The sequence below is a fragment of the Bombus impatiens genome, unplaced genomic scaffold (assembly GCF_000188095.3).
Source record: "Bombus impatiens unplaced genomic scaffold, BIMP_2.2 scf_0013, whole genome shotgun sequence".
Taxonomy (NCBI): Eukaryota; Metazoa; Arthropoda; class Insecta; order Hymenoptera; family Apidae; genus Bombus; species Bombus impatiens.
This window is the reverse complement of record NT_176432.1, coordinates 541584-553206: the sequence shown is the minus strand read 5'-3', so window position 1 is coordinate 553206 and position 11623 is coordinate 541584. Positions and strand designations below refer to the sequence as shown.

Here is an 11623-nt window from a genome sequence, read left to right as displayed (position 1 = left end):
GACTGATGCTCACGTTTACAATGATATCCACGACACAAGCCGCCCAACCGACCGAACTCGTGAAAGGCGACTGAGCTTCTGACCGGCTTAGTGGGGAGCTCTTCCTTGCTGCTATCTCACTCCCACACAAATGCAAGGAGCTACACCGTACCCCACTAGAAGCGGACTCGACGAAAAGCCGCAAGGTTTTGAACGAGCCATGGGATTGGTTGCTGGTGGGGGGAATCGAGTAGTGATAGGAGACCGCTCCCAGTATGATGGCAGCACTGGACGTGGATATACTCACTACGTGAAATTTCAAAAAACTTTAACATACCTATAATGATCAAAAGAAATGATCCTCTATTTTCGCTCTCATTTTCTAAATAATACAATTTATATCATAGAGATGATAGTGTTTGCAAAATAGTATATATTACATCTTTTCACAAATAAATGTACTTATTTCTATACGCTAACAAAGATTATAACGAAACAAAAATTCGATTTATTAATTTTTAAATAGAATTACTAAGTATTCTTTCCTGCATTATATAATTTAAAAATTCTTTGCATTTATGTATATGCTCATCATATATCTTTACATCAAACCTAAGGTAGTTTTCAAATTTTACTAGACAAGCATTACCTTCTAGCACAGAAAGTGTATTTAGAAACTGTTTACACATAATATATAAAAACATTACACAGTTTGTGTACAATAATGCATTTACAAAAATCATTCGTTGTATTACAGCCTTTTAATTATATATTATCTCTTAGTCCATTTTAATTTAAAGACTTAAAGAAGGCACAAAATACAAATTAGTATATCTTTTCTTGACTCAACAATTTTTAATAATTGAACTATAGATAATAGTAAAATTGCTCTTTATTATGAAAATGAACATTTTACATGTGGCTGGTATTTAATACAGCGAAAATTACACTAAATGACACAAGTAACAGTAGTTTTATGAGTAAAATGGAAAGTGATGTGAACAGAACCAAAATAGAAATCAATAGTTGTTAGAACTAAAAACGTATACTATTTTATTTCAAATTGTTTCAATATTTCTACTATGGATTTTACATTAATTGAACACTACTGGAATAAAGATTATATATTACATCAAAGGCTTTGCAATGCCGAAATACTTTTTCTTTGACCTTCACACGAGTAAAAGCCTTATAGATTTCAAAGATTCCAGTCTCATAATCATGGACATAAATTACAGCACGCTACAAATTCAACTTATTGCGTTTCATAAAATTAACAGAATATAAACAAAGTCAGCAGAATGATTTCTCATGTAATACTAATGTTACAGAGACTGAAAACTTCAAAAATTTAAGCAAAGATATTCGGCAACACAAATTTTAGAATACAAAGTGTCCAAAATTAAAAATTTAATCTAGAGGTATTTATGCACACTGTTTACTGCTATGAGATAGTTAAGAGTATTTAATAACAAGAATGAGTACGTAACTACTTTTACTTGTAACTATAATTGTAAGGTATTAAACAGTTAAATATAAATGGATTAAAAATTTCAAAAATTGAAAGTGAAAAAATTTATGAAATACCTATTAATACTCGCTCATATTATACAGTTTTATCGAATTACTGCAATGCTATTTAATAGCTAATTTTAAGAAAACAACATTAGTTGCACGCAATAGTTTAAAAAAGAGACAAAGTTAAACACCATGCACAAAATATGAAATCAAAAGAATAATCTTCTTTTAAAATTACAAACTTTACGACACATCCAAGTCCTTAAATACTCCAACTTTCAAAACGTTTAGTTTACAATCCGCATACAGTATCAAAGACTTCTGCAGTTTTGAGCAAACCATGCTACAACGCATCGCTTGTCAAGTAATTGCAGTATAACGTACACTAAAATTTTCAGACTATATTATTAACTTTCCCGACTCTAAATGCCAATTATGTGGTGAAAATTTGTCTTTTTTTTAACTCTCGTTACCTATATTAAATTATATCAATATTTGTTTTATTTATATATCTATATATATATATCACGCCAGTCTTTCGCCATCAATTTCGTAACATAGGTACACTTTATCAACAATCACTCTGCTCGCATCTGTTTTGTCTACATAGCTTCACATGTTCTTAACTGAATCACTAAATTATGCTGGCTTTTGCGAACCCTTCTTTCCGATCAACGATTTGTGGATATGTGGTATAACACCTGTAACAGGAGAAAATTAAATAAAAAATCATTGTTTAATCTAAATCGCATTGATATAACATTCTATTACTTTTTGAGAATATAAGAAAGATATTTGCAATAAACATATAAGATAAATAATTCTTATGTTTTGACTAGACCTTTAAACTACCATTTTTAATAATCATAATATAATTTTTAAAGCTTTAGATATTAGAATCTGAATAGCAAAATTACTTTGAATCAAGACTTTTAATTCAGGAGCAAGCAAATGCTTTAATTTATTATAACAAGATTATATAATATGATAATATATGATCACATGACCTATTAATAACGACTATTAAAGTAATGGAACTATTAAAAAAACATACCTCCTCCAGCAATAGTTGCTTTAATGAGACTATCTAATTCTTCATCACCACGAATAGCAAGCTGAAGATGTCTTGGTGTAATACGTTTGACCTTCAAATCTTTTGATGCATTTCCTGCCAATTCGAGAACCTAAAACAAACAAAACATCGTTTCATAACACATCTAATATCGTGCACTATTTATGAAACTTTAGCACGTAACACTACAAAACACAATACCTTACATACAGAATACAAAAAATAATATGAAAACATGTAAATGAATAAATGTATACATGTGAATAAATATGTACATATCAGGATTAGACATCATCTTTTAATAGAAACATAGAAATGCTTAAAAGTCACAAAAGTAATTATAAACTAAAGCATTAGTAATGTAAGAATTGTTTGTCCATAAACATATCTTTTTAGAATGTAACTATATGATAATATTTCCCTAACGAAGATGGAAGTTTTTACTTTCGTAAAAAATGAAAAATATGAATTTAAAAGTGAAATTCTATATAACACGATAAGCAGAAGAAAGAATTGTTCCTTATTTGCCTATGGTTGACGAAAAGGCGGGAAAAATCGGCCATGATGCTTGGCGTTAGTGACGCCATCAGTCGCTAGTGATGCCAACGCATATAGTCCTGGTTATAACGGCTGATCTTCCTATTGTGCGTATTTGCCTTTCTTTCTCTGTCTTTCTCTCTTTGTTTTGCGAATGCTTTCTTCTTTCACATATATTCTCACTCACCTCAGCAGTGAGGTATTCCAAGATAGCTGCACTGTATACCGCTGCTGTAGCACCGACTCGACCATGACTTGTGGTTCTGTTTTTCAAATGCCTGTGAATTCTACCAACCGGAAACTGAAAAAACCAAACATATTATGTCTAATATAGGTAAAAATGATATTACATCGGAAGGTAATTTTGCATTCGTGGCAAGGTAAATATTTTTGGGTTAGGACGCATCATATATAATGTCTGTTCAAATAACATGAGGTCACTCGGCGTCAGCAGCTTTTCGTATAACAAATATCGAACGACGACGAATGACACAATTTTTCGTAATATTATACGTTCCCAGTACTTTCCCCGCAACAATTCTTTATATAGCCACGCTGTACCCGATTCTTCTAAACGAAAAACCAATTTTGTCTACACATAGAACACCACACATAACTCAGTCCTTTTTTAACACAACGAATATCGAGCGGTGTACGATGATTCGGCTTTCCCGAGCTCTCCAGTTTAGTATGTGATTTCGTCATTCACTAACGAATGTCCTGTATTTTATTTATTTACGCGTTCAAAATATTAATAAATTTTCTACAGTTGGAAATTATAATTATCCGAAGACAATGGTTGATAAACTTCATAAAGAAAATATGTTATGTTACTTTACAAGATATTAAGTTTAATGTTTACATACTTAATGTTATTATTTACATGTTTGTATACATAACTATATACGTTTCTACGTATCACAAACTAGAGTTCTTTAAATTAATTTAAAAAATTGTTAAATTTTTATACTTAAATAAATAAGAATACACGGTTTCAACATAAAAAATATCAATGTCGCTATTGACTGAATTTCAATAATGGACGAGCCTATTGAATACAAAAATAATAATACAAGACTAAATTAGAACTGCTGTCAATTTAAATTATCTTAACAGAATTCGCATAATATGACTAAACGCAAACAATTACCAACACAGCGATTCGTATTAAATGATTTTTTGAAAATTATAAAAAAGAATAATTCGATGAGAATCATATTAGTAGCTGAATAGGAAGATATAAGAGGGGAGGGGGGTGTAGAGTACACAGACTCAACGACTCGTTTGAAAACTTCCGAACTTAGACGTAATCACCATAACTTTAATTCAAAAAATAATAGACTTCCTCCAAGTTTTGTTCAGTTATTTAACACAATACGTATAAATCGAAGTTAAATCAAGCACTTTCATATATTTTATTCACAGCAAGATCGCAAATACTTGAAAAAAATGAATTGTTCATTATGAATCTAAAAACGCTTCGGTTTTTCGCGCCAACCACAATGATTTAACCTTTTTACCCTTAAAATCTATTTAAAATAATCACGTAGACGTTCATTATCGAAAAATAATGTTGACAAACTTCTATTCTATGCATTTGAACTGGTCGAGTAGTAGGCAATAAACTCACCTGCAAGCCGGCCCTCGCCGAACGAGAGACCGCCTTCGCCTTCGCTTTACCCGAGTCCTTGCCCGCCTTTCCGCCAGCCTGTTCAGAAACGAAAATCACGGTTAATTTGCGAGATACGGCCACGAAATTTCGCCAGAAGACAGCATGAACATTGTAGAATACGGTTGTGCTATTAGAATGCACGGATGGCTAAAGGATCCGCTGAAAACTTGCGGATACTCACCATTATCGGACAAGAGCCTTTGTGGTTCACTACACGACAGACTTGCCAGAAGCACAGACGACGCCGTCTAAGCGCGGTCCCGCCAAATACGCTTGGCGCTGTCGGCACGTCCCGCGATCGTCCCACGTGACTAAAACACACCAATTACACTCACTCAATAAAATGCCCGTTCGCCATCTGTTGGTCTTGACTCGTTACAACAATTTACTCGAAAGAGTAACGTTCCTATCTTGTATCACTTAAACATTGCATCGTGTACACTGGGTAATTTTCCATACTGTCTAAGGTACACTGCGTTATTATTCCCGTTGGTCACTTACCGTTTATTCCCAACTTATCAAACACTATCTAAAGTCTCTTTGAATTTTAGGCGTAACCACCGTGTAATTCTCATTTCATATTTTTCTATATATCTCTTTGTTTGAATTTATAAACACACAAATGGTTTGATATTCAAATTCTTTTCATATAACAGTATTTTTTATACCGGCAAACAGGAAACGTAATTGCATCATTACTAATAAATGTAAAGTTAATAAAAATTGGAAGAACAAAGAATTTATCATTCTGTATAAAAATTTCCTTGCATCTATTGTACAATAACGCACAGTAGATTACATATTATATTTTTATAGTATTAATACGATTGATACGTCGTACGCATATCGTTTCTAACGTTTAATATATGTTTCTTAAAAAAATAAATGATGTTATAAATAGTAACATCTGGCGTAAAAAAGTGATTATACCTCACCTAAAAAGTATAAAATGTTAACGACGCGGCATCGATGAATTTCAAAGTAACCGATGAACTTTAGTCTTAAGTTATAGTCTCAAGAATTCAGTTCTTTCTCACACATTGTGTCACAGGTATAATATAATAAAACAACACTGTACGAAAAAGTGAAATCTGAAATGGAAACTTTAATAAATGTATATAATATATATTCATATTTTTATAATTAAATTATCAAACATAGGAGCGTGTTATCATTGAACACAACTGAATAGAATAAAACATGACGAAGAAATATCTACACAAACACATAATATAAAATAGTATTAATATTTTGTTGTTCGCGTTATGCAGTAAAGGCACAAATTAAATTATTCCTGTAAAAATAATCAACATGTATTTCCTTCGATTTTAACAGCTGACACCGTGAAGCATAGTATGTAATGGATTAGTATTGCGCAGACGAAAGAAACTGTATCACTCTTTATTGATAGAAAGGCAGTCACATAATAAATTTATACAAAAGGTATGTATGTATATATGTGTATATATAGAAAATACGTACGTTGTTGCTACGAGGATAATATCAAGATTATACTACAGGGAGAGGAAACGAGCAGGTGTATCGCGTTTCTATTTGAACCATCATATGACAATAAACAGTTCCCAGGTTTTTAAAGAATTATTGTGGAAATAACGCGAGTAGAGTCCCTAACGTACACATCTCTATATTATTAGAGAGCACTGTCTAAAACTGCGGTTGGCACGACCATCACGGATGGGTTGCAATATCGACGAGTCTCTGCGCAGACATGCGCACTGTTGCGTGCGCTTTACTTGCAACTTTTCCCGCCATTTTTCTCATTCCTCGCCCTTTCATTGGTACTATACGTCGTGTGTTTACCCTCCTTTTTGTTCCTTCCGTTCATTTATTCCGTCGTAACCACTACCGCTTATCATTCGAACTTGTCTGTAGTTAGTATTGCTCGGACTTCTTTGTTTCGGCCAGTTCGTCGCACTTATCCTCCAAATCCTCCTGCAATTCGAATCAATATCATTTCAACAGTACTATTACAGATCGAAATGTTTTAGCAGATAGATAAAACAAGCAGCATTTCACAGACTTCTAAGTAACATATAACACTGAATAATATCATTAGTTGTTTTATCTTAATTATATGGATAGTTAAATTCTTATTCCAATGTTCACTTCTGTTTATTTGTTTCAAAATATTATAGTGGATATTATTATAGTGGATAAATATTATAGTGGTATATGTAAAAGAGTAAAAATTATTTTAAACGAGTAGACGGTGAGAGTTTAAAGGAAGGTTGTATCACAATATAAAAACCTTATTGACAATTATTCAAAAGTGTATAAAATATATAAAATAAAAGTTTCTTTAAAATTAATTTAGAAGGTTAAGTTTGCTATATGAGAACTATTTAAAAATCTTGTTATTGTACATAACATATGTACATTATACTTCATCTGTATAATATATTGTTTACCAGTATCTATGAAATTTTTAAAATTGATTAACTCTCTAGCAATTATAGAATTTAATATCATAATACTCGTATTCTTTAAACAGATAAGGTATATCAATTCCTCTATTATAAAATGTATAATTATTATAATTAAAATTAACGTTTTCCATGTAATATCATTAGAAGTTTTAATAATTAAGATTTAATAAATTGTAATCATTGCATTCCAAAATTTATTCATGTGTATGGGAGTATATTCGTTTCAAATTACTAACTAATTAATATTATAAATTACTTTATAATTAATACTAATTACTAATTAATAACTTAAAATTATTCATTTATAAATATCAGGGATCGTTACCTCGTTAAGCTCTAAACATTTGCCCCACTCGATAAGGGTAATTTTATGGTCGTTGTCTCTGTCGCAGGAGTCGAGGAACGGTGCAATACAATGCTCGAGAGCCATCAAAGGTGCTTTAATGGGGAAAAGTTCGTGCCTGGAAACAGCTCTGTCATGAGGGTGACCATCTAAGTCGCACCATTTCCAGATAGCGGCGTTAGTCCAACGCAATGTATGATTTGTTTCAGCTTCCCGTTGCATTTTCAGATAATGCGATGGTAATTCTTGACGATCAGCAAGATCTCTCATGATATTAAACAGCCAGTCTCGCATTCGCCTTGGGAAGTCAGCCATGTCTTCCTTTTTGCACTCCTGCAACGCGGCAAACGGTCGACGTTAGAACGAAACTATAAGAATACAATTAATTCACCCGTCTTCGAACTATTTTTTTTAATTTTTACTAATTCCATGTTGCACTGTTTAATTACAAGACTAAAATATACATATATAGTCATCCATAAATATATTTATATTATAATTAAAATTTACTTTTATAAATATATTTATTACAATTTAAATTAAAGCATTACAAACATAATCATCGAAAATTTCATGTTTCTCATAAATAACCGTACAAACTATTGCAACTTTCGTTTTGTATTTCACAAATAAAACATTTTAATCGTAATTTATCCGATGTTTATTCAGTTACGCTACGTATCTTTACGTGCAAATTTAGTTAAAATTTCCGAAAATCGTTAAGTTTATATATCTATGTACTAATCTTTGTTTCATAACAAAGTCATGAACACATTCCCGTTTAATTATACGATGAAGTAATCTAACGAAATGGCGTTACATGAACGCAAGGACAGATATAAAATTACAATGAAATCATTTCTATGGGACAAGAAGAACAATAATACACGATAGATAAGATACACTTCTATTCATGAATAGCATTCCGTTATATCAGCCAGTGATAACTGTAGCAGATACTTTACCAATACCAATGAACGCTTGTTAAGATTTATGAGAAAGATATTCGACTTTTTTGATTTAAGCGTGTACCACAAACGATACGAATTTGTTCTTCGTATCGTGTGCTTTGTATTATATTCTTTATAGAAATTTAACGTATCCGAACTCGTCGGTGACGATGGTAAGTACTTACAGGCATCTCTCGGCATTCACCGAAGTATACGACGTGAACGTGTTGATACTTCTCGGCGTTTCTGCATCTGGCGTCGCCGGAGTCGCAGAAACAACGCGCCTGGTAGACCTCGCAATCGCTTCCGAAAGTTTCATTGTGATTAGTGCAAACTTTTCGCCTAGGATCGACCTCTTCGTCGCATACCTCAACGCAAACACACTCGGCTGTGTCTTCGTCGATAGCCTGAAACGATCGTAATCCTTACAACTAACGAATTTCTTTGTTGGATAGAACGTTCGAACGTAAATGGAACGTTCCAAACGAACGCAGTACGAAATCTTACCAACCTTTATTCAAAAATTTTTAACCAACACCATCTTTTATAGTTTGCGTACTGAATTCCACGAGTTGAATAGAAGATTCTCAAAGGCCGATAACGAAGCGGATTCGCGAGAGATACATTTTTAGACAGAATATTGCACAGAAGTATCTCGAGCGAATCTTCGAATATTTCAAATAATTCTTATATCTTTAAAAAAGATATATTCTTACAAAGCGAAAGGATTTAGTGGACCTACTGTCTGGCGGAGCACTTTTCGTACTTTTGCGTTTTTAGACGCTTGCGATTGTAAACAATCGTAACAAATACATGTTATAAAATTGAATAATTGAGAGCCGAACATAGTCGATTTACGGTGATTTGGATAATGACAAAAATACAGAAGAATTATTGAAGAATTGTACGCATCGTGGTAATAACATGCGATTTCGGTCTCTGACAAACCTTGCAAACTCGTCCTGCGCCACAGTGTTTATCCATGCACGGATCCATACGGAGCAAGCTCTGAGGCTTCGATCCAACCTCGTTTCTGCCATCTTCGACGGTGACCTCAGCATCCTCCGCTGCCTCGGCTATTTCATCAGCCTCAAGCATGTTCATGACCTCATCTTGAACAGTGGCTTCCGTCGTGGTTGTGCGACGGCGATGTTTTTTTCGTCGCTAAGAATCGATAATCGTAATAGGCCATGTTATTAATTCGTGTTATTATAATTTTCTAATTTTATGAGTATCGGTCCGCGTGAAATAAAATCTGTCGTGATTTACCTTAAATTATCCAACATGTTGTGTATAAATTTGTTACAAGTTCGTCGTTTGAATATTTACATTTAAAGAGATAATTGTAATACTGTAATAATTCGTATCTGTATACTTAATTTTTATATATCTTCTGATCAACTTACTTGTTGGGCTGAGACGTCCACCAAAAGGGACACTAACAGCAACGCAAATAAAAGGAACTGCAGTTTCGTCCGCATTGCGATCTCTGCGACAAACAGTCGATCGTTAAACATGTGCGTGTGAGCTTAAAATACATATATTTAAAATAATGTGAATTTTCTTCTCTCTTTTTTTATCCCTTAACGCGTTGGCAGCTACGATGGTATTCGAAAGACATAAGGAAAGAGCGGATTTCTGTTATTCACATCGCTGTTTCATAAAGTTCTTGCGCGGTGGAGCTTTATTATTCTAACGCGATCGAAGCAGATTTTTCGACAGAAGATCGGTCGTGCAGGATTCTACGGTGGTCTAATTTAAAAAATGTCCAACAAAATATGTATAACGTGCTCGATACAACCGATCCCGCTTGGGTCAAGCAACGTGTCCAACGATAAATGTCTGAGACCTTAATAGGAGCAACGAAGCGATAACCCAGATACTCGGAAATCACAATTCTTTACAAATGTTCGTAACTACCCGAATGCGTATTGCGAGCACGCAATTCTCTTGCCCGATTTCTTACGCTCGTAAATACGTCGTACGACAAATGCGGATGATAAAACCTATTTATGCGGTTGTCTTTATTAGTTTGAATTGATGACGAGAAACGAAGGTCGCGTTGAACTCATCAACCAAGTATGACAACGCCTACTTCTATTTGAAAGATCTTCGTTTAATTCGAAATGTTTTGTGATTTCAAAGCAGCTTCGTAATTCTTCCAACTAATATCCTTCTGTTCGCCAGAGAATTATTTTTAAAAAATTATTTTACGATTTTAAAACAACACCTTGCTTCTTCGAATTCATGTCGTTTAATTCGTAGAATTTTTTACTACTATTTTATAAAATATTATTTTTTAATACTATTTTATAAAAAGTATTGATTTAAATTTGCCATGAAGAATATTGAAAACGCTATTTAATTTACAAGTTGCGTTGCACCCTTATTAAAAATAGAGAATTAAAAACAGAGCAATTGTAAATTACATTTCGCTCAGATTATTTTATTAGTATGGATTTATTATCTCATATTAATTGATTAATTGTGCAAAAATAAATAATTACCATTGGAAAAACACGTGGAGAAATTAAATGTCTAATACAGAATCGTAAGTTTGTAATCGTAAGAATCGTAAAGTTTGTTTAAGAAAAGATAACTCTGCTTTTATTTTTGTATACGTGTTTCGCTTTAGCACGTGTAAACCAATTTGTGACTTAAATGATATTATTGCATTTTTCTAAAAACGTACTAAATCATCTTTAACAGATTGTAATAAAAAATAGTGATAAAGTGTATGTAAAATGTGATCGCAGAGTCCTTGTACGATCATTTACAGCTACAAATTAAAACACGTTTCCCTAGCTTCCCTAGCGGGTTAACTGGCTAAATATAGCTTGGTTTATGCGTAAGGTTCAGTCGGTTTGATTACATTTGCAGCATGAAATTTCCGTTAAACAGAATCGTTAAATATGTAGGGCTATCGTTACACGTGTTACATCAGCTGTTTCTTCGAATTCTCTGTTTCTCTCTTCAACCTAGATTTTGAACATAATACAGTACAACCAGTATCTTAATAAAGAAACTATGAGTATTCTTCGAATCTACGTTAAATGTAGCTTTCTTCTTTTCCTCTAAAAAAAAAAAAAAAAAAAAAAAAAAGGA

The 11623-nt window shown here is 32.9% G+C and overlaps 2 protein-coding genes across 4 annotated transcripts in view; both read right to left on the bottom strand.

The window, feature by feature from the left end:
- Positions 1-853: 853 nt before the first annotated feature.
- Positions 854-5866, bottom strand: LOC100747351 (histone H2A.V). The gene is made up of 6 exons (XM_003484484.4): positions 5714-5866; positions 4960-5089; positions 4737-4814; positions 3294-3407; positions 2552-2681; positions 854-2198 (listed from the first exon to the last, which is right to left on the bottom strand). The coding sequence occupies exons 2-6, from the start codon at positions 4960-4962 to the stop codon at positions 2137-2139; spliced, it is 387 nt and encodes a 128-aa protein (XP_003484532.1). The 5' UTR covers positions 4963-5089; positions 5714-5866; the 3' UTR covers positions 854-2136.
- A 297-nt stretch (positions 5867-6163) lies between these two features.
- LOC100747471 (SPARC) overlaps positions 6164-11623 on the bottom strand; it is a 9751-nt gene continuing 4291 nt past the window's right edge. Inside the window, exons 1-6 of one of the 3 annotated variants that reach the window (XM_012394471.3) lie at positions 10368-10511; positions 9925-10007; positions 9467-9682; positions 8704-8925; positions 7551-7901; positions 6164-6731 (exon numbers count right to left, since the gene is read on the bottom strand). In XM_012394471.3, the coding sequence (XP_012249894.1) occupies positions 6672-6731; positions 7551-7901; positions 8704-8925; positions 9467-9682; positions 9925-9999 (924 nt within the window). In that variant the 5' untranslated portion in view covers positions 10000-10007; positions 10368-10511 and the 3' untranslated portion in view covers positions 6164-6671. Of the gene's footprint in view, positions 6732-7550; positions 7902-8703; positions 8926-9466; positions 9683-9924; positions 10008-10367; positions 10512-11623 lie in introns of those variants that run through there. The other 2 variants (XM_033324986.1, XM_003484485.4) reach the window with 2 other exon arrangements.